Source organism: Mesoplodon mirus (genome assembly GCF_964341445.2).
Source record: "Mesoplodon mirus genome assembly, chromosome: 6".
Taxonomy (NCBI): Eukaryota; Metazoa; Chordata; class Mammalia; order Artiodactyla; family Ziphiidae; genus Mesoplodon; species Mesoplodon mirus.
The window spans coordinates 34,015,408-34,039,090 of record NC_138982.1 but is presented as its reverse complement, the minus strand read 5'-3'; the positions used below and the strand labels follow the sequence as shown (position 1 = coordinate 34,039,090).

Here is a 23,683-nt window from a genome sequence, read left to right as displayed (position 1 = left end):
TTAACTTTTGTGTATGGTGTGAGGTAGGGGTCCAATTTTATTCTCTGTATGTGAACAGCCAGTGTCCCAGCACCATCTGCTGGAAAGAATAGAGAGATCTTTTAAAAACATAGGTCAGATCACAATCCTCCTTTATTAAAATTTTCAATGATTTTCCATTGCACTTACAATAAAATCCAAATTTCTCTGCCTATCTCTTCACTTTCATTTCACACCACCCTCTTATTCACCATGCTCCAGGTCCCAGGTCTCTCATCTCCCCAAATAAGTAAAGCTTGCTATTCCCTTAGCTTCCTCACGTTTCTTTATTCTCTCACTTTAAATGCCATCTCCTCATAGATGACTTTCCTTAACTGTTCTTTCTAAAGTAAGTTCTCTATTCCATCTCGCTTATTTTCTATATCATCTTTTATTTTCCTCATGGCCTTAATTACCTGTATATCTGTATCTACTTTATTATGTTATTTACTTTCTTTGAGTAATACTTCTTTGCCTCTGCCATAGCGTTTCGCATATGGTGTACATTCATTCAATTGTTAGAAACTATTATTTACAATTAGAAGGGACTTTAGAAATCACCTAAACACTCTTATTTTACAAATGCAAAAATCTGGGTCTAAGGAGGGTGAACGAGTTGTCTGAGGTCAGAAGGAATACTTTGATACTTTGATACCGAGAGCTCTAATTTCCAGGACAGTTTCTTTTTCATTTATAACACTGATTTGCCTTACGCCAATATCATGCTTTTTTTTTTTCAAAATAACTAAAATGAAGAAATGGTTTTGTAATTCCTTATAGAAATGATATTATTTTTCTAAGCTTTTTTGCTACAATGACTGAAATGGGCCCTCAAATGGAAGGCCTGGCCCGGGTTAGGAAGGCCGGAAGTCACCCTCCAGTAGGGCACTAACTCCTTTGTTTCCCCCTCCTTGGTTGTCCCACCGCCTCCTCCGTCTGCTGCCCACCGCCTCCCTTTCTTCGGAGTCCGCCGCCCCAGCACAACCATCGCCGAGGCTCCGCCCCCTTCAGGGCCCCGTGCCCTGCTCCAAGATGGCGCCAGGAGCTTCTGTTCTGGGGGAAGTGAGCTCACGCTACTCCGGAAGGGAAGTGGGGGGGAGAGAGCAGGCGGGCGGGTGACCAGCCGGGGGGCTGTGGGTGGGGTGGCGGCCGCAGCTGTGGCTTTCACATTTGGGCTGGAGAGAGGGCCAGGGACTTGTCCCGCCCCTGGGAACCCAGTCGAGGGCCCAGGGCCGGGGGCGTTGGAGGAAGTCGCCCCGAGCGGCTCGCCTCTACCTGGAGGCGAGGCGACCCTGGGAGCCGGCGTCCCGCCCTCGGCGGCCTCCTTCTCCGACCCTCCTCCCGGGCTGCCCGCGGGCGGCTCCAGCTCTTTCTCGAGGGCTGCGGCGGGAACCGCCGAGCGGGCTGGACCGGACCCTCCCGCTGAGGACCGGCCGGAGGAGCAGAGGGAGCGCGGCGGGTCAGTCCGTCAGCGCAGAGGTCAGGCCGCGGGTTCCCGTCCGTGGTCCGTCCTTCGCCCAGCACTCCTGGCTAGTGTCCGCGACCTCCCCACGCTGCTCCTGCTTCTCCTTTGAGCATGCCACCAAATCCTCTGGCAGGGTGATTTTTTTTCTCCTTACTTTTGCCCGGAAGGAGATATATATTGAAAGGACATCTGTCCTCATCGCTACCCCTCTCCTCTTAAAAGTTTTCCTTCAGGGGGAATGCTCGTATTCCTCCCCTGGGCCATTTGATGATTACTACTGCAGCCGTCCTCTGATTTAGCAACTGGGATCACCTTCAGATCAGGTCTTAAATCTTATCATTTACAAAATTACATAGTTGTTCTCTCCCGCCCAAGAAGGGCAAATGGACTTTGGAGTTAAGATGCAGGGGGGTGAACCAGTGTCAACAATGAAAGTCTCCGAGAGCGAAGGAAGGCTGGAGGGCCTGGCCACCGCGGTGACCCCGAACAAGAACAGCATTAACAGCAGCTGTGGGGGTGGAAGCAGCAGCAGCGGCAGCAGCCGAGGCGGCAGTGCCAAAGGCTGGCAGTACAGGTACGGCCCTTTCTCCACGGTGATGGCCTGAGGTCGGGGTGTGCTGGAGTCTGCATTCCTGCAGGTGCTGAAGGATGATGTTTTTTCACTAACTTCAGAAGTAACTAACACATTTCATTTGGACCTGGGGTCTCATCTTTATTAGCAAGATTTAATTCATTCATTTGTCCATTCATTCAACAGGTATTTATTGAAGGCCTTTTGGAGAACACATAAATGTATCCCTGAACTTCCTCTACGACTCTAGAGCTAATTTTTTCTCTGATTTGATTCTATGCTCACTTTTGTTTTTCCTATATTGTAATTTGTTTACAATAAGTCTGCCTCCCTTGCTTGCTTGTTGAGGGTAGGGACGGTTGAACTCAGCTCTCTCCAGAGGCTAGCAAATGCCAGGTGCTCAAAACATGTTTATCCAGTGATGGGTGGAATCATTCAATCAGAAAAGATTCTTGCCCTCCTGGTGTTTGCGATTTAGAAGGAGAGATGTACATAAATAACCTGAATACAGAGGCAAAAGTACAACTGCTAGTAGTGCCTCCGAAACTCAACTAGTGAGATGTTTCCGTTTGACTCGGCCAGGCCACTCACACCTCTCTGTCTTTGAGAGATTCTACATTTGTTAATTTTCATTGATATGAATGAAAAACTGAAGGAACAGGAAGTGAGTACTGGAGAAGCAATGATAGTTTTATTTTTTGTTTTTGATATGTAAAGGATAGGTGGGTATAACCATCCAGAATCTTTTTTTCCAAATTGAGAAATATTTGACATGTAACATTATATTAGGTTCAGGTGTACAACATAAAGATTTGATATTTGTTTGTATTGTGGAATGATCACCCCAATAGATCTAGTTAACATATGTCACCACACAAGAGTTAATTTTTTTTTTTTTTTTTTTGCGGTACGCGGGCCTCTCACTGCCGTGGCCCCTCCCGCTGCGGAGCACAGGCTCCGGACGCGCAGGCCCAGCGGCCACGGCTCACGGGCCCAGCCGCTCCGCGGCATGTGGGATCCTCCCGGACCGGGGCACGAACCCGTGTCCCCTGCATCGGCAGGCGGACTCTCAACCACTGCACCACCAGGGAAGCCCCAAGAGTTAATTTTTTTTTAATGAGAATTCTCTTAGCAACTTTCTCATTTTTAAAAAATATTTATTTATTATTTATTTATTATTTTATTTATTTTTGTCTGCGTCGGGTCTTAGTTGCAGCGCGCGGGACCTTCGTTGAGGCGTGCGGGCTCTTCATTGCAGCACACAGGCTTCTCTCTAGTTGTGGTGCGTGGGGCTTCCTCTTCTCTAGTTGTGACGCGCAGGCTCCAGGGTGCACATGGGCTCTGTAGTTGTGGTGCGTAGGTTCCAGAGTGCGTGGGCTCTGTAGTTTGCAGCACGCAGGCTCTCTAGTTGAGGCACACCAGCTCAGTAGTTGTGGCACGTGGGCTTAGTTGCCCCACGGCATGTGGGATCTTAGTTCCCTGACCAGGAGTTGAACCCGCGTCCCCTGCATTGTAAGGTGGATTCTTTACCACTGGACCACTAGGAAGTCCCAACAACTTTCAAATGTTTGATACAGTATACGGTATCTATATGGTATCTATAGTCACCATGCTGTACATTACATTTCCAGGACTTATTTATTTTATAACTGGAAGTTTGTACCTTTTCATCACCTTCACCCATTTCACCCACCCCTCCCTCTGGCCACCCTCAATCTGTTCTCTACATTTATGAGTTTTGTTTTTTATATCCCATATATAAGAGAGATAACACAGTATTTGTCTTTTCTCTGTGACTTATTTCACTTAGCATAATGCCCTCAAAGTTCATCCATGTTGGTGCACATGGCTAGATTTCCTTCTTTTTTATGGCTGGATAATATTCCATTGTGTGTATATACCACATTTTCTTTGTCCAATCATCATTGTCCATCTGATGGACACTTAGGTTGCTTCCATGTTTTGGCTATTGTAAATAACACTGCAATGAACATGGGGGTCCAGATATCTTTTTGAGTTAGTGTTTTCCTTTCCTTCAGATAAATACCTGGAACTGGAATTGCTGGATTATTCAGAATCTTAAGAATGAATGAAATTGGAATATCTCATGGTATTGGAACTATAGGAATGAATTCTTAAATTTTGGTTAACTGACTGCCTGTGTGCTTAGCTCTCGGTTCTTTTTAGCTTTTGTGCTGTTTGTAGTTGTGAAATTTGAAAGGGATTAAAGTCAAGATTTCATGAAGGATATACATTTATCATGAATAATATCCATACATGTGAAATATGCAGGACTATATTAACACACAGAAACAAAGTGTAGAAGATTATAACTTTTTATTGATAAGTGATTATATGACAGGAAAGTATATTTGTTACTGTGAGATGTCTAGGTTCACTTTTGGAATGCATGATGCTTTTTCTTTGTGGTTTAAGACTAACCATATAAAATTATCAATAACTTGGCAGGGTTATTTTGATATGACTTAAGGAAGCAAGATAAAATAATATTTCATGTAGCCAGAGGTGAGTCTTCTGACATCCTCAACTCTTTGAAACCCAGTCTTAATTGAATTAAAAAGTGAAACAGGTTTCTTAACACTGTCATAAAGCCATATACTTTACTCCTATACTTTGATTCAGGACCCTATTATCCCTTACTTAGGGTATTATTTACTGGTTATATAATTTTCAAACTAGAATCTGTTGGAAGCACAAATGAAAAAAGTTATCAGGGGAAGTGTAACAGGAAATGGCAACTGACAGCATAGGACAGTCAAAGATTTGAAAAGTTAACATGCAGACTAAGCTGTATTACTTCCTAGTAATGCAATCATAGTTACAATGACCTTAAGTCATCCAGAAAAGCACAGTCTGTTTAAGCAAAGAGCTGTAAGATACAGTGGTGAACAATTTCAAGGAAAATAGCTAAAACTTTTAAAAAATACTTAAGTATCTGGAAAATTCAGTTATGTGGAAATCTTCCCCAAGGATGCAGATATATAACACATTGCTGCATTTACATACTGATATATCTCTTTACTTAAATGAGGCTTGTTCGAAGCTAATCCTTCAGCCTACCTCTCAATCGAATTTGTCCCCTTGTCCTCTACGACACTGATCAAACAATTTTATCCATTGTCCTGCATTGCTCCTTCTTCCCTGCCTTCTTCCTGTGAGGCCCAAAGCTCTAGACTTTAAAAACAGCAACAATAATGAAAACTAACCTAAATCCTTTCCCCTTAAAAACAGTTTACATTCAAACTGCCTCCATTTCCTTAACCCTCATTTATTGCTCAACCCATGACAGTTGGCTCTGTCCTTACCAAGGATATGAGTAAAAAATGATGAATGTTTTTAGATTCCTATTCCAGTTGATATCTCTGTATCCGTTATTATTCTTTTCATGACTTTTTTGACATTACTTTCTTTTGGTTTCTCCTTTATTGCTCTAACTGTCATGTAATTGTTCCTTTTTCATTTCTTTTGTTGACTCTTTTCCTTTAGAGGCTGGTGTGATACTTCATCATCTTCTGTTCTTAAGCTCATGTTTTCTGTTTGTTATCTCAGTCTTTTCCATGGCCTCAACAGCTCTCTCTGTAACTTGAGAGCCGTAAATTCAACTGCTTACCTGTAATTTGCTACTCTCCCGTTTTAAAAAATGGAGATTTCAGGTTATGTCTTAGGGAGTGGTTGAAATTTAGTAAAGACTGTGGTTCAAACCCTGGGCTTTGGCTTTGCAGACTTAGAAAATTAATTAGCATAATGTTTTCAAGGTTTATAAATGTTGTCACATATATTGTTACATTTTTCCTTTTTGTGGCTGAATAATACTCCACTTATGTATATACCACGTTTTGCTTATCTCTTCATCAGTTGATGGACATTTGGGTTGTTTCCATTTTGTGGTTATTATGAACAATGCTGCTTTGAACATTTGTGTTCTAGTTTTGTGTGGACATGTGTTTTCATTTCTCTTGGATATATACCTGGGAGTGGAATTGCTGGGTCATGTGGTAACTGTTTAACTTTTTTTTTTTAATTTATTTTATTTTTGTGTCTTTGTTGCTGCATGCAGGCTTTTCTCTGGTTGCGGCAAGCGGGGGCTACTCTTCGTTGCTGTGCGCGGGCTTCTCACTGCAGTGGCTTCTCTTGTTGCAGAGCATGGGCTCTAGGCGCACGGGCCTCAGTAGTTGTAGCACATGGGCTCAGCAGTTGTGGCTCACGGGCTCTAGAGCACAGGCTTGGCAGTTGTGGTGCACAGGCTTAGTCGCTCCGTGACATGTGGGATCTTCCTGGACCAGAGCTCGAACCCGTGTCCCCTGCATTGGCAGGCGGATTCCCAACCACTGCGCCACCAGGGAAGCCCCTGTTTAACTTTTTGAGGAACTGTCAGACCATCTTCCAAAGCTGCTGCACCATTTTACCTTCTTATCAGCAGTGTGTTAGGGTTTTAATCTCTTCATCTTCTCATCAACGCTTGTTATTGTCTGTCTTTTTGGTTTTAGCCATCCTAATGGGTATGAAATGGTGGTGGTGGTGCACTGTGGTTTTGAATTGCATTTCCCTGATGACTAATAATGCTGAGTATCTTCATGTACACCGGTCATTTATCTTCTTTGGAGAGATGTCTGTTCAGAGGTTTTGACCATTTTGTTTTTAATTGAACTATAGTTGGTTTACAATATTGTGCTAGTTTCAGGTATACAGCAAATGTCAGAGAGATATAGATATATATAGGTATATAGATATATATATATAGATAGATAGATATAGATATATATATCAGATTCTTTTCCATTATAAGTTGTTACAAAACATTGAATATAGTTCCCTGTGCTATGCAGTAGGTTCTTGTTGTTTATTTTATATATAGTAACTTGTATCTGTTAATCCCAAACTCCTAATTTATCCCTTCCCCCTTCCCCTTTGATAATCATAAATTTGTTTTCTATGTCTGTGAGTCTATTTCTGTTTTGTAAATAAGTTCATTTGTATCTTTTTTTAGATTCCACATATAAGTGATATCATATGATATTTGTTTTTCTCTGCCTGACTTACTTTACTTAGTATGATAATCTCTAGGTCCATCCATGTTGCTGCAAATGGCATTATTTTTTTGTATGGCTATGGCTGAGTAGTATTCCATTGTATATATGTACCACATCTTCTTTATCCATTCATCTGTTGATGAACGTTTAGGTTGCTTCCATGTCTTGGCTATTGTAAATAGTGCTGCTGTGAACACTGGGGTGCATGTATCTTTTTGAATTAGAGTTTTGTCTTTTCCGGATATATGCACAGGAGTGAGATTGCTGGATCATATGATAACTCTACTTTTAGTTTTTTTTTAAATAAATTTATTTTATTTTATTTTTATTTATTTTTGGCTGTGTTGGGTCTTTGTTGCTGTGCGCGGGCTTTCTCTAGTTGTGGCGAGTGGGGGCTACTCTTCGTTGTGGTGCGCAGACTTCTCATTGCGGTGGCTTCTCTTGTTGCGGAGCACGGGCTCTAGGTGCATGGACTTCAGTAGTTGTAGCACGCGGATTCAGTAGTTGTGGCTCGCGGGCTGTAGAGCGCAGGCCCAGTAGTTGTGGCACACGGGCTTAGTTGCTCCATAGCATGTGGGATCTTCCCGGGCCAGGGCTCGAACCCGTGTCCCCTGCATTGGCAGGCGGATTCTTTTTTTGTTTTTTGTTTGTTTGTTTGTTTTTTTGGTGCCGAAACCCGGGAGGCAGGCGGATTCTTAACTACTACTGCACCACCAGGGAAGTCCCGGCAGGTGGATTCTTAACCACTGTGCTACCAGGGAAGCCCCTATTTTTAGTTTTTTAAGGAACCTCTGTACTGTACTCCATAGTTGCTACACCAACGTACATTCCCACCAACAGTGTAGGAGGGTTCCCTTTTCTCCACATCCTCTCCAGCATTTATTATTTGGAGACTTTTTGTTGATGTCCTTTGGCCATTTTTAATTTGGATTTTGGGGTTTTTTTTTGAGTTGTAAGGGTTCTTTATGTATTCTGCCTACAATTTCTTTATCAGATATATGATTTGCAAATATTTTCTCCTGTTCTGTGGGTTGTCTTTTCACTTTTTTTTTTTTTTTTTGCCATGCCACGTGGTTTGTCAGATCTTAGTTCCCCAACCAGGGATTGAACCCGGGCCCATGGCAGTGAAAGCACCGAGTCCTAACCACTGGGCTGCCAGGGAATTCCCATCTTTTCAATTTCTTGATGAAATTACTTTCAGCACAGAATAATAGAAAATATTAGAAATAATAGAAAATTATTTTTATGAACATTTGTTTTCATTTAGTTTTGAGATGATTTGGTGGTTTTATGTTTAATTATGTTAATTATAATTAATTATGTTTAATTTTAATCCACCTGGCATTTATTTAGAAATATATGAGATAGTGTGTTATCTATTATTGTGTTACAAATTATCCCCATATTAAACAGCAGTGTATTTTTTTTTTTTTTTTTTTCCAGTATGTGGGCCTCTCACTGTTGTGGCCTCTCTTGTTGCGGAACACAGGCTCCAGACGCGCAGGCCCAGCGGCCATGGCTCACGGGCCCAGCCGCTCCACGGCATGTGGGATCTTCCCGGACCGGGGCACGAACCCATGTCCCCTGCATCAGCAGGCGGACTCTCAACCACTGCGCCACCAGGGAAGCCCCAGCAGTGTATTTTTGTCTCACAGTGTCTGTAGGTCAGTAATGTCTGTGCAGCATTGCTGGGTGGTCTGGTTCTGGGTCTTCCACAAGGCTACAGTCATCTTGAGGCTCAGCTGGGAAGGATCCACTTCCTGGCTCATTCTTGTGGCTCTTGGCACAATTCAGTTCTTTTGGCCTGTTGGAAACAGACCTCAGTTCCTCATGAACTGACCACTGGTGGCCCCCTTTGGTTCCTGGCCACGTGGGCCTCTCCACGGAGCATCTTACTACTTGGCAGCTTGTTTCATCAGAGTGAGGAAGTGAGAAGAGAGTGCTAGCAAGAAGGAAGTCACAATCTTTCGTAACCTAGGCATGAAAGTGAAGTCACATCACTTTTCACTATTCATTAGAAGAAAGATGAGGTTCAGCTCACACAAAGGTGTGAATACCAGCAGGTAGGGATCAATGCAAGCCATGCAAGAAGGTGCCCGTCAGAAATGTTAGTATGAATGGACTCAAGATTGTCATCTATGATTGAGATAGATTTGACAAGTACACAGTTGGAAGTAAAGCTGAGAGTTGGAGGCTGAATTTGACTGTTGGGGAATAAGAGGAGCTACTTGGAGATCAGTTGCAATGACTTAGACATGAGCTAATAAAGGGAAGGTGTTAGTAGGCTGGAAAAGAAGGAAATCATTAGAGCAAGAGTGACAGACCTTGGTGGTTGATTAGGTGATTGAGTAGAAGGTAGTAGTGAGGGAAGGAAGTAAAAATTGACTTCAGTTATCCAGATATAAAACTTTGAAAAGTCTATAGGAGAAATAGATTTGGGGGAGTCAAATGATGCATTTGCTTTTAGGTATGTTCAGCTTAAGTTGCCAGAATGTTTACGTGACCTTAGAGATATGGTGCATTAGAAATGTAGATAATTGCCTTTGTAGTATCCAGAATGTTTTTACTTCTGTTATCGCATTTAATCCACTTGGATGAAGATAGGGCATCTAAGGCTTCATTAACCCCATTTTACAGTTGAAGAAAACGGAAATCAAAATGAGTTGGCCAAGGTTATATAGCTAGTAAGTGAAAGAACTTTTATTCCTAGGTAGTTATTTGCATAAAGGTATTAAAAGTAGATGAGCTGGGCCTCCCTGGTGGTGCAGTGGTTGAGAGTCCGCCTGCCGATGCAGGGGATACGGGTTCGTGCCCCGGTCTGGGAGGATCCCATATGCCGCGGAGCGGCTGGGCCCGTGAGCCATGGCCGCTGGGCCTGCGCGTCCGGAGCCTGTGCTCCGCAACGGGAGAGGCCACAACAGTGAGAGGCCCGCATACCGCAAAAAGAAAAAAAAAAAAAAAAAAAAAAAAAAGTAGATGAGCTGTCTAAAGGAATGAATAATTACTGATAAATAATTAGTTTAGAACATGGTGGTTTCATCATTTACTAGTGTTTTAACTCATGCAACAAATACTTTTGAGCGTTTACCATGTGTGAAGCCCTCTGTTAGTTAATTCCAAATTAACGTGTGCTCTCAGAACAATGAAAGTAGGGACCCCAAGGCTTGGTTTGGGAGGGTCATGAAAAAGAATCAGAAAAGGGAAGAGCGTCAATTACATTTGCAAAATATGTCTTGACAGACTTTTTTAAAACCAAAGCTGAGATGTGAATTTATTAGATTAGCCTTAAATTTTCTTCTTTCCAGAGTAATTTATACTCATATGATTTATATTCACCGTTTAAAATAAAAATAGATTTCTTTTTTTTAGATTCCTTAATTCTAGATCCTTCTTTCCTTTTTCATAGTAACGTTCAAAGTTTTATAAAATGTGGGTGTTTCCGTTATTTTTCTTCATGTCAGCTTTCAGAAAAAATTTCAAATCTGCAAATCTGCCACTTGTTTATTTAAAATGGACAGATGAGAACTACCCAGAGGAGGAATTGAGAAGCAAATTGGGGTGTATGATGGGCCTGCTTTTTCCTCTTTGGGGCTCTGTGCTAGCTAACCTCTGTTAACAAACAGACAGATCTCTTTTCCTCATCATCAGATAGTATGCATTTCAGTAAATGAGTAGAAGTCTGCAAATGTATAGGATAGAAATAATTTTTGTGGTCAGACCTGGTATCTTCTACTCTAAATACTTTGTTACAGGGGAAAGTACCCATTTGCAAATGGGGAAATGACATTTGCCTAAACATAACCTAATGTTTGCTGTGTTTGAGATTTTACCACTTCTTTTGAGGTTGATTTGAAGAAAAAGTCATAAATGTTTGCTTTTTTCTCTGTAGGGGTTAAAGGGAAGTTGGATCTATATTTCTGTACCCTAGATTTTGTTTTCCTATCTGAAATCTGCTACAGATGATAATAAAAACAAGGGAAAGACAACTTATAGGCATGAAACTGAAATCAGTAAAATACTGTTCCAAAAATCTAGTGAGAACTCTACCAAGCCTTGAACAAGATTTTGGTTTGTTATGGTATACTGTGATTTCTTATATTTTTGCTTTATGAGTTTAAATATAATCCATTTGAGTTCATATTTTCCTAGAAGTGATACTGTATTAAAACTATACAAAGAGGGGACTTCCCTTGTGGTCCAGTGGGTAAGACTCTGCGCTCCCAATGCATGGGGCCCGGGTTCGATCCCTGATTGGGGAACTAGATCCCACACGCATGCCGCAACTAAGGAGTCCACATGCCCGCAACTAAAAGATCCCACATGCTACAACGAAGATCCCATGTGCAGCCTAAATAAATAAATAAATATTTTTTAAAAAAACCCCAAAAACTATGCAAACAACTTAATGTTAGAACATACAAATTCGTTATTTTTTTAGTATTTTCTGAATAAGTCACGTAATTTAGGTCCCAGAGGTAATTGTCCATCAAATAGACTTGTGGGAAATTATGTCTTTTGGTTTTGGTTTTGAATATAGTAGAGATAGCAGGGCCCATGGTGTAATGGTTAGCACTCTGAACTCTGGAAATAGTGGAGAATATTCTTGATGTAAATTATACTACTTTGAGAGAGGGAAAATCTTTCCTAGCTAAGAATCTTCCACTGTACTGATTTTGTTTAATAAAATGATTTGTGTCCAGACTTGTTCAGGTTTAACTTAAAACTAAATTGCCTGATTAAACAGTCACATTAGTGTTTTGGCATTACCATCTGGGTTTTAGGACAATTTATAGAGTAGTTTAGTTTGCTGGTGAAAGAAAGGATTTTCTTTTTGGTTAATAAGGTATTGTAACAAAACATGATTTCCCACCTGGAGTTTCCCTGTACTTGAGTTTGGCTGCCATTGTGGTTTGCTTCCATTGCTACTATTGAGGTTGGCTGGAAGGTCCCTGGAGGGGTAGACTGAAGTCTATGGTTGCTACTGGCTGTAGCTGGAAACCTTAGTCAGAGGGATAGAAGGGAGAGAAAAAGAAAAGGAACAGGAGGGAAAGCAGGGACAGAAAAAGGACATAGCAAAGAGAGAGAGAGGGAGTGAGGGAGGGAAGAAAGGGACAGAACGAAAATGATATAAATGGTGAGATGAAATGCCACCAGTGTTGCTTCTGGAACAGATTTCCTAACCTTGATAGAGGCCTTTTTAATATACTGCCTGGGGCTTCCCTGGTGGCGCAGTGGTTGAGAGTCCGCCTGCCGATGCAGGGGACATGGGTTCGTGCCCCGGTCCGGGAAGATCCCACATGCCATAGAGCGGCTGGGCCTGTGAGCCATGGCTGCTGAGCCTGCATGTCCGGAGCCTGTGCTCCACAACGGGAGAGGCCACAACAGTGAGAGGCCCGCGTACAGCAAAAAAAAAAAAAATATATATATATATATATATATATACTGCCTGAGCCTATACCCTTAATTCTATAAAGAATTACTTGTTTCACAATTTTGTAGATGTTTCACATTATAACTAACATAAATGAAAAGTATTTTTCATTTAATTTTGGGGAATAGATAATATGTTCACTTGATCCAAAAAAATATTAAAAGGTGTGTAATGAAAATCTTCCTTCTCCACCTGCTCAGGACTCCTTCCACCTAAAAATAGAGGGTACACACTCTTGGCTTCCTGTGTGTGCTTTCAGAAATTTTTTAAAAAAAGAATTAAGTAAATACAATATACATTTGCCCCACTTTTAATTGTATCACAAGTGATATCATACTATGTGTGTGTATGTGTGTGTGTATGTATACACACACATATATGTATGTAATATTAGTTCAGGCTCTCATAACAAAATACTGTACTCTGGATGGCTTAAACAACAAATTTATTTTCTCACAGTTGTGGAGGCTGAAGTTTTGAGATCAGGGTGCCAGCATTGTCACGTTCTGGTGAGGGTGTCTTCCAGGTGTGCAGATGACCTTCTTTTCACTGTGTCTTCACATGGCAGAGGGGTGGGCTGGGGGGGTTCTCACTGTGTGCTCACTTGGCGGTGGCGGGGGGGATGGGAGTGGAGAGAGAGAGGTTGAGAGAGAGAGGCGTGAGAGAGCTCTCTGTTTTTTCTTGTAAGGGCACATCTCATCATAAGGGCCCCAGTCTGTACCTAAGCATCTCCCAAAGGCCCCATCTCTAAATACCGTCACATTGGGCGTTAGGACTTCAACATATGAATTTTGTAGGGACACAATTCACTCCACCTTTAATAAGTTCCCTGTCGATGGACATTTAATTTGTTTCCAAAATTTTGCCGTTATAAATAACGATGCAATGAATAACCTTCTGCACATTTCACAAGCATATGAATATATCTGTGGGAAAAATGCCCAGGAGTTGGAATTACTGAGTCAGTTTGTAATTTTGATAGTAGTTATCATCAGATTTCTCCTCATTGGGGTGTACAGTGGCAATGATTGAGTGCTTATTTCCCATCAGCCTCATCAGTGTAATGTGTTATTAGATTGGCAAAAATCTAAAAGTTTAATAGGTTAAAAAATGGTACTTCAGTGTGGTTTTAATTTGATTCTTATTTTTTTAATTTTGAGTGAGGTTTTAGTATTAAATTCTGAATGGGATTTTTTTTGCAGAAAAATTTAACAGGTTTATTTATGATTAGAATAAAGTTGAACTGCTGAAACTTGTTTACTGAAACATTCTGAGTTGCGTCAATGCTTTATGTCCCCACATTTGTTGTTGTTGTTGTTGTTTTTTGCGGTACGCGGGCCTCTCACTGTTGTGGCCTCGCCCGTTGCGGAGCATTGGCTCTGGACGCGCAGGCTCAGCGGCCATGCTCACAGGCCCAGCCGCTCCACGGTATGTGGGATCTTCCCGGACTGGAGCACGAACCCGTGTCTCCTGCATTGGCAGGTGGACTCTCAAAACCCACTGCGCCACCAGGGAAGCCCTATGTCCCCGCATTTATATTAAAAATTCAGGGACTTCCCTGGTCGCTCAGTGGATAAGAATCCGCCTGCCAATGCAGGGTACATGGGTTCAAGCCCTGGTCCGGGAAGATCCCACATGCAGTGGAGCAACGAAGCCCGTGAACCACAACTACTGAGCCTGCGTTCTAGAGCCCATAAGCCACGACTATTGAGCCCTCGTGCCACAACTACTGAGCCTGTACTCTAGTGCCCATGTGCCACAACTACTGAAGGCCACACGCCTAGAGCCCATGCTCCACATCAGAAGCCCTGCAAGGAGAAGCCCGCCCACTGCAACAAAGAGTAGCCCCCCTGGTCGCCACAATTAGAGAAAGCCTGCACGCAGCAACGAAGACCCAATGCAGCCAAAAATAAATAAAATTAAATCATGTTAAAAAAATCACACACAAGTGAAAATGGAAAAACTGCCAATACCTGATTACTGTCCCCTATTTTTCCACTAGCAATCATATACTTAAGTACCTTTTGACCCCATGGGAAGAAAATATCTAACGTTCAGAACTACCAGTAACAGGAAGAAGAGGATTTTTTTTTTTTAGAAGAATGAAAGGTTTCCCATCATAGTGGATTCTTAAGCATGTTCTCCATGTATGCGGCATGCTAGCTGGATGTCTTTTTTTTTTTAATGAATAAATCCTTTCTGCAATTAACAGCTACTTTTTTTTTTTTAATAAATTTATTTTATTTTTGACTCTGTTGGGTCTTCCTTGCTGCGAGCGGGCTTCTCATTGCAGTGGCTTCTGTTGTTGCGGAGCACGGGCTCTATGCACGCAAGGTTCTGTAGTTGTGGCTCGCAGGCTCTAGAGCGCAGGCTCAGTAGTTGTGGCGCACGGGCTTAGTTGCTGCAGGGCATGTGGGATCTTCCCGGACCAGGGCTCGAACCCATGTCCCCTGCACTGGCAGGTGGATTCTTAACCACTGTGCCACCAGGTTGGCATAATTGTTATGGCATGGCTAGCACACGGGTTGGTGTTTCCAAAAAGGCCAACCAGATAGGCCTAACTTGCCTCCTGCAAAGCACCAGTAGCTGCACTGTGGAAGCGCAGATCTGCTTTGAAGTCCTGAGCAATTTCCCGCACCAGAGGCTGGAAGGGAAGTTTGCCAGTCAGAAGTTCACTGGACTTCTGATTATGTCTGATTTCACCGAGTGCCACAGTACCAGGCTTGTAACGATGAGGTTTCTTCACACCTCCAGTAGAGGGCGCACTCTTGCGAGCGGCTTTTGTAGCCATGCTTCCAGGGTGCTTTACCACTGGTGGATTTGCAGGCAGGCAGCTTTGTACGAGCCATGGTATAGAGACCTCTTGCTTACCCACCTTCTCCTTTGGCTGGTGCTCAACAAGCTAGAACTGGCGCTGGTGTTGGAGAGCGACGGCCTCTGAGTGGGATTTTATCCTGTTTTGTTATCATGGTAAATCGTGAATTAGTTTAAATCAGCAATTGGGAAACGTCTATACAAAATATACTTATGCCTTTACAATTTTTTTTCTTATTGTACTCTTGGTAGCTCAGAGTCATGGCTTCATCTTAGAGTGTACATTATATGTTTTGAAGTCATATTTTTAAAATTTCATGTGATTTTATAGTTATACAAGATATGGAATCATTTGATTATACCGATTTGTAATTGGGAGGTAATCCACTTCCTAGTAGTAATAGGGAGTTTGAAATTATGATGAAACTATTATTTTAAAAGATTATTTATTTAGTTTTTTGGTTGTGCCAGGCAACATGCAGGGTCTTAGTTCCCTGACCAGGGGTTAAGCCTGGGCCCTTGGCAGTGAGAGCGTGGAGTCCTAACCACTGAACTGCCAGGGAATGCCCAGATTTTTCTTTTATTTAAGTAGTAGAATGAACTTTTAAAATTTTGTGTTGTTTTTTGAATAATTAATATTTATAGGTTCTTGAAGGAAAAAAATTTGAGCGTTTGAATTTGTTGTTACTTAGGTAATAAGTGTAAAATTTTCAAAAGAAGAATCAACTCTTTAGTCAGGTTATATATATATATGTATATATATATGAAAATGAACATTGCTTGGTGCTTCTTGTGTGGTTGTCACCTTTTTTTCCCCCTTTTTTATTCAAATATGGAGGAAGGGAAATGGTTTTCTGCTTTTTCTTTATACTTTCAATTTGGAAAGAATTAACACAAGGGAAGAAAACATTCTTTCTTGAATTATAATATACAGACAGAAATTAAATGTTACTCTAAATGTATTTTTGGAACCAAGTATGGTTTAAAGCCAGAGAGAGGTACATACAAAAAGAGAAAGAGAGAATAGGCATACAGATAGGGAGGGTGGCAGTGGACTTTAGTACCCTGCTGTTCTCTTGGTCTGTGCTGTCTTGGTCTCATTGAAATAGCTTACTGCGAAGACCTTTTGAGAGTATATGGGGGATAAGTAAATGCTACTATGTGAACAAGAAAAAATTTCCTACTTTTCTCTAAAAATTTTAAATGTGAAATATGATGTTGCTCTTATTTGCAAACTTTACTTTTGAAATAATTTTCTTTTGAGAAAAAACCTTTAGAATTTTGAGTAATGAGTAACGTACACACGTTTTAGATTGAAAGGGTCATCTAACCAAAGCATGAGAAAACTGAGGCCCAGAGAAATTAAGTGATTTGGTCAGCGTCATTCATGGTGTTAGTCAGTGGGAAAGTCAGAACTAGGTCCTGTATCCATCCCTTTTAGGTGTGCATTCCACAGTATAACACTACCTCACACTTAAGCTTTAGAAACTTAATTTTGAACATAAGCGGTATTGAAAAGCCCACTAGTAATGTCTGAAAGTCCTGTTTATAGGTAAAAATTCACCCTATTTTTGTTGGCCAACAATGGTGCTATAGGCTGGTATGAGAAAACTGGCCCTATTTTTGTACTGAAAGGTGGGAGTTATATTAGTTGTAGCCTTTGGAGAGCAGGTTGGCAATATCTATAAATATTAAAAATGCATGTACTTTTCACCTAGCAATTTCATTTTTTGCAGATGTACTCAAAGATATATGTGTAACTTGTTTTGTTACAGTATTGTTTGTAATAATAAAAGCCTGGAAGCAAATGTCTGTCACTAGGGGGACTAGTAATACTGCTTTGCAATGGATTACTATGCAGATGCTGAGAATGAATTAGACCAAAATGAAATCATCCCTAAGAAAACTGAAAAAAAGCAAGGTACAGTGTATGTAATCTGAACCAATTTTTTTTTTTTGGCTGCACCGGGTCTTAGTTGCAGCACGTGGACTCTTTGTTGAAGTGTGTGGGATCTTCAGTTATGGCGTGTGAACTCTTACTTGTGGCATGTGCAATCTAGTTCCCTGACCAGGGATCAAACCTGGGCCCCCTGCTTTGGGAGCACGGAGTCTTAGCCACTGGACCACCAGGGAAGTCCCTAATCACAACCATTAAAAAAAAAAAAAGTATGTGTGTGTGTGCTCGTGTGTGCACGTGCACACTTGTAGGTACATAGAATATCTCTGAAGAGATACATAAAAAGTTGAGAGAAGTGCTTGTCTCTGAGGAGGGGAACTGGTGGCTGGAAGACAAGGTTGGATAAGAAATTTTTGACTGTAGGGACTTCCCTGGCAACTAAGCCCATGCACCACAATTACTGAAGCCCGCGTGCCTAGAGCCTGTGAGCCACAACCACTGAGCCCGCATGCCACAACTACTGAAGCCCATGCACCTAGAGCCTGTGCTCTGCAACAAGAGAAGCCACCGCAATGAGAAGCCTTCGCACCACAACGAAGAGTAGCCTCCGCTCGCTGCAGCTAGAGGAAATCCGCGCATAGCAACACAGACCCAATGCAGCTAAAATAAATAAATAAATAAATTTATTTTTTAAAAAAGGAAGGAAACTTTTCAGTATATGTATGTAATACTCATTAGGAGACAGTTCTTAATGGGTCTCTCAGGTTTCTGCCTGTGTTGTTAGCAGAGGTACTGACTCTCCTTTGTTCTTTACTGTTTTTTCAAAAATATTTGTATAGCAAACAGTCTTGAAGGATAGAGATAGTATTTCCCTCCTGAGCAAAAGTCAGGTTTGTTTACTGTCCAATATAATAAACATAATGTCTCCTTGCCATGGAGGTCAGGTAGACTTACTGTCCTTAAAAGATTTGGGTTCCCTACACTCAGGGTTGCTTTTCTGTGCCGCAGCCTACCACATGTGCAGGCATCTCCTGCCCTCTCTGCATTGCCCCGTGTGATTGGGCTGATGATCTGTATACTGATACTGCTGTGACTACTGAAGTCTTTTGTCTCTGACTTAGGAGTTTCATGTATCCTGCCAGCATCCATGAAACTGGCAAGCTAACTGGTTAGCTTACAAATAGGGTGACATCTCAGACCCTTCATAGTTCTTGACAAAATACTTACTGGAAAAATACAATAATTATTTTTTTAAATAAAGAAGTGGGAGACTCAGGGCTTTTTAGGTCCCATCATTCTGACTTGAAAATGTCAGGCTGACAAGGTAAGAGACATCTAAAGAACTGATCTAGAAAATGAGCCCTTTCCCCACAGAGGAATCGACTCCCTGGAGTGGGAGAAAACCAATACTTGCTGAGCATTTACCATGTTGAAAGGTACTTCAAATATATTTGGGTTGAAATACATTATCTCTTCCTATTTCCTCATTATAAGTCCGAAGTTAGGTGTTCTCATCCGCATTTACAGGTAAAGACACATAGGACCAGATGTGTTACTTGTGTAAAGCCACACTGGGATTCAAACCTGTGTTTGTGTTAAGCTCATGCTTTTCCCATTATAATAAACCACTTCCTAACTTTCTGGAAGCGTTAGAATTGACTTTCTGCTTTTCCATGTAGAAGTTTCTTCTGTCGCATCTTCAAATGGCCAGTTATCTGCATGAGGGATTTCTCAAATTTAGTTGTCTGTAACAATCAGATTATATATTGGACTTCTTCTGTTTTTGGTCTGTATAGGCAACCATTTTACAGCTGTGCTTCTCAAACTTTCTTCATGAAATCTCTCTTAACTGCATAAGACAGTAGGTACCCCCAGTGGATGCAGTTTGTGATTTAAAGCAGCCCAAGGCTGATATCACTTTCTTGGGAGTTATCTGTAGTATCTTCAAAATTCATGAGGATTTTATATTCTACTCTGTAATATATTTGTTATTGGGTTTTTCAGAGGTCTATAAATAATATCATGAGTTCAGGACCAGTTGAGAAAGAGAACATTAGGGATCAGACAGGATGCAATCAAATTGTCAGGTTATTTTTTTATTGTGGTAAAATGTACATATCATAAAATTTACCATTTTAACCCTTTATAAGTATACAGTTCAGTGGCATTAAATATATTCACACTGTTATGCAACCATCAGCACTGTTCATTCTAGAATTTTTTATCATCCCAAACTAAAACTCTGTACCTACTCCTCATCCACCCCACCCCCCCAACCCCCTGGCAACCACTATTCGGCCTTCTGTCTCTGATTTTGACAAATTTAAGTACCTCATATAAGTGGGATTTGTCTTTCTCTTTTTTTTTTTTGGCGGTGCGCGGGCCTCTCACTGTTGTGGCCTCTCCCGTTGCGGAGCTCAGGCTCTGGACGCACAGGCTCAGCGGCCATGGCTCACGGGCCCAGCCGCTCCGCGGCATGTGGGATCTTCCCGGACCAGGGCACGAACCCGTGTCCCCTGCATCAGCAGGCGGACTCTCAACCACTGCGCCACCAGGGAAGCCCTGTCTTTCTCTTTTGATTTACTTCACTTAGTACGATAACCTCTAGGTCCATCCATGTTGCTGCAAATGGCATTATTTCACTCTTTTTAATGACTGAGTAATATTCCGTTGTGTGTGTATCTCACGTCTTCTTTACCCATTCATCTGCCTGTGGACATTTAGATTGTTTCCATGTCTTGGCTATTGTAAATATTGCTGCTATGAATATAAGGGGTGCATGTATCTTTTCGAATTATAGTTTTCTCTGGGTATATGCCCAGGAGTGGGATTGCTGGATCATATGACAACTCTATTTTTAGTTTTTTGAGGAACCACCGTACTATTTTCCATAGTGGCAGCACCAATTTACATTCCCACTAACAGTGTAAAAGGGTTCCCTTTTCTCCACACCCTCTTCAGCATTTATTATTTGTAGACTTTTTGCTGATGTCCGTTCTGACTGGTATGAAGTGGTGTTTTGATTCGCATTTCTCTAATAATTAGCGATGATGAGCATCTTTTCATGTGCTTATTGGCCATCTGTATGTCTTCTTTGGAGAAATGTCTTTTTAGGTCTTCTGCCCATGTTTTGATTGGGTTGTTTGTTTCTTTGTTATTGAATTGTAGGAGCTGTTTGTATATTTTGGAAATTAAGCCCTTGTCGTTCGTGTCATTTGCACATATTTTCTCCCAGTCCCTAGGTTGTCTACTAGGCAAGAACTATCCTCCAAAAAGGCTTAGCTTTGGTTCGTTACCTTGTAACATAAATAGCATGAAGGGAGGGCGCAGTCTGCTTATGGTTTCCTTTGCTGTGCTAAAGCTTGTAAGTTTGATTAGGTCCCATTTGTTTGTTTTTGCTTTTATTTCTATTGCCTTGGGAGACTGACCTAAGGAAACATTGGTATGATTTATATCAGAATGTTTAGCCTATGTTCTCTTCTAGGAATTTTATGGTGTCTTGTGTTATATTTAAGTCTTTAAGCCATTTTGAGTTTATTTGTGTGTATGGTGTGAGGGTGTGTTCTAGCTTCATTGACTTACATGGGACTATCCAGTGTTTCTACCTTTTGGCTGTTGTGAATAATGTTTCTGTGAACATTTTTATCTGTTGGAGTTCTTGCTTTCATTCTTTTGTGTATATACCCAGAATTGTAATTGCTGGATCATATAGTAGTTCTATGTTTAACTTTTTTTAAAATTTTTTAAATTATTTTTTATTTTTTTTGCGTTATGCGGGCCTCTCACTGTTGTGGCCTCTCCCCTTGCGGAGCTCAGGCTCCGGGCGCTCAGGCTCAGCGGCCATGGCTCACGGGCCTAGCCGCTCCGCGGCATGTGGGATCTTTCCGGACCGGGGCACGAACCCGTGTCCCCTGCATCGGCAGGTGGACTGTCAACCACTGCGCCACCAGGGAAGCCCTATGTTTAACTTTTTGAGGAACCATGATGCTGTTCTCCACAGTGGCTGCACCATTTTACAGTTGCACCAGCAATGTACAAGAGTTCTAATTTCTCTACATCTTTACCAACACTTGTTATTTTCTGTTTTGTTTGGTTTGTTTTGGTTTTGGTTTTGATAATAGCCATGCTAATGGGTGTGAAGAAATTGTTTTATTACTGGAAAAACTCACTGAAGAAAATGCCTTTAACATGGGTTAAATAGGTTAGCTAATATTTCACCCTGTAATTAGTCATGCCTATCCACCTCGTCACAAGCAGCTTGAAATACTCAGGTCTTATTTCCATCAGAGCAGATGAGAATATCTTCTCTGGGTAGGCAGGCAGATACAAAGAAGAGAGCCCAGAACGGGCTGGGCCATTCATTCATACCCAGCTGTGGAAAGAGTGAGGGGAAGGCTGGGGAGAGAAGGACAGGAGCTCTCTGGAGAAGTCCTCCTCATGGAAATATGTGAGGAGGGAGCAAGTTTCTTAACATTTATGTACGTTTTGACATTAAAAAGGCTTTAACTTCTTATAGTCAAGTAAATTTGCTCTAGACAGATAGTCTAGTTTTACCCTGTTCTCCTAGCCACCTAGCCCAGTTTTGGATATGTGTAACCTAATTTGAGAAGTAAGGGCTTTTAGGAAACACAGTTCTACATCCCAAAAGAGCAATGCTCATGTAGTCACATGGGAAAGTTTTGAAAATTTTAATGCGTACCTATTAGTAAGTATAAATAGCTCTGTGCCTGGACTGTCCCACCTAGTTAATGTAGTTGAACATTTACAAAATGTTTTATTTGATTATAAAAATAATATATTAAAATCGGAAAATGTGAAACAGTAAAGGGAGCAAATTAAATCACCCACAATTCTTCCGCCCAGTGATAGCCACAGGTCACCGTTTTGTGTGCTTTTGTTCTGTGCCTGTATCTCACCCACCGTGTGGGACTCTGTAACCTGCGCTTGTAGTGCTCTTAACAAGCGTTTCCCCATGTTGTCAGCAACTCACAAACACTTTAACGGGTGAATGCTGTTCTATCGTATTTCTTAAGCATTTCCTTAGTGCCTTTCATTTAGCTCATCCGTTCTTCTTCCTTTCCTCTCCATTCATTTCCTTGTCTCTCCACTTTATGTGTTTTACTATTGTAAATAGTGCTGCATTGGACATGTTTGCATATTACGTTTGTCTACATTTCTCATTGTCTGTCTGGATACCTAGAAGTGAAGTTCTTGGACCAAAGAACATTAACATTTTTAAAATTCTTAGCAGAAGGTAGGGAGTCTCCCTTGACTTGTATACTTCTTGGTATAGATTAAGACACAGTTGAAATTAGAATTAGTTTTAGCTGGGATTTATTTGAGTACACAGGCTGTGAATTGAGTTGTTGTTGCTGTCTTTTGTTTTTTTGTTGTTGTTTTGTTTTTTTGGCAGGCTACTCAGTTGTCTTGTGGTTTTATAGAAAAATTCTGCTTCTGTCTTCCCATTGCCTAATTCATTCAGTGGAGATGTATTGAGCACCTGTTTATATCCCAGGCTATACACTAGGTGCTGCGTGGACTGCTAGGATGAGTAAGAAGCAGGCACTGCTCTGTGGAATGTCTTTTTACAGCGCCAGGAGGTACATGTGTTGCAGTCATTCCCATCTGTTGTCAGTTGCTTTTTCCTCAGCTAAGCAGACTGCTCCCTCCCTTCATGCTATTTATGTTACAAGGTAAAGAACCAAAACTAAGCCTTTTTGGAGGATAGTTCTTGCCTAGTAGAAAGCAGGAATTTTGAACTGTGGCTTGACTGGCACCTCCTTTACTACAGCTTGCATAAATTTCTGCCTGTAATTAAATGCCTTAAGGTATCTATCCATCTCTAATTCCTCTACCTGCGCTCTGGAGCCCCCCTCTCCCCCATTTCCCTCTATCTCTCTCCTGAGTTGTGGTGAGCCTTTTTCTCGTTACTGTATCCTGCCTGTCAGGCACTTACAACTTACCGTTGCCTTAAGCCCATAATATCACCTTAACCACTTCTCTTTCTCCCAGTCTCTCTTCAGTTATTGCCATCTGGCTCTGCCTTCGTCATTAAATTGGAACTGTTATCTCTTGGTTGTTAAATCTTTTTTTTTTTTTTTTTTGCTGTGCCTCATGGCTTGTGGGGTCCTAGGGGCCACAGCAGTGAAAGCACCGAGTCCCAACCTCTGGACTGCCAGGGAATTCCCTTGGTTGTTAACTCTAATAGAAACTTCTCAGTCTTCATCTTCCTTCACCCCTCAATAGTATTAAACATTCTTGACCAAAAACTTACTTGAAATATTCCTGATTTTCTTCCTACTACTCATCCTACGTATCTCCTCTCTGTACTCCTCTTGCCTTTAAAACTTTTCCTTGGGGTCTCTCTTAGACTCTGTCCTTTCTCTTGTCATTTTATACTACTTCCTAGGTGATTTTATTTACTCTCCTCATTTCA

The 23,683-nt window shown here is 41.5% G+C and overlaps 1 protein-coding gene across 1 annotated transcript in view; it reads left to right on the top strand.

The window, feature by feature from the left end:
* Positions 1-1,152: 1,152 nt before the first annotated feature.
* Positions 1,153-23,683, top strand: part of OSBPL11 (oxysterol binding protein like 11) — a 101,951-nt gene continuing 79,420 nt past the window's right edge. Inside the window, exon 1 of the mRNA XM_082625802.1 lies at positions 1,153-2,057. Coding sequence (XP_082481928.1) covers positions 1,867-2,057 — 191 coding nt within the window. The 5' untranslated portion in view covers positions 1,153-1,866. The remainder of the gene's footprint in view (positions 2,058-23,683) is intronic.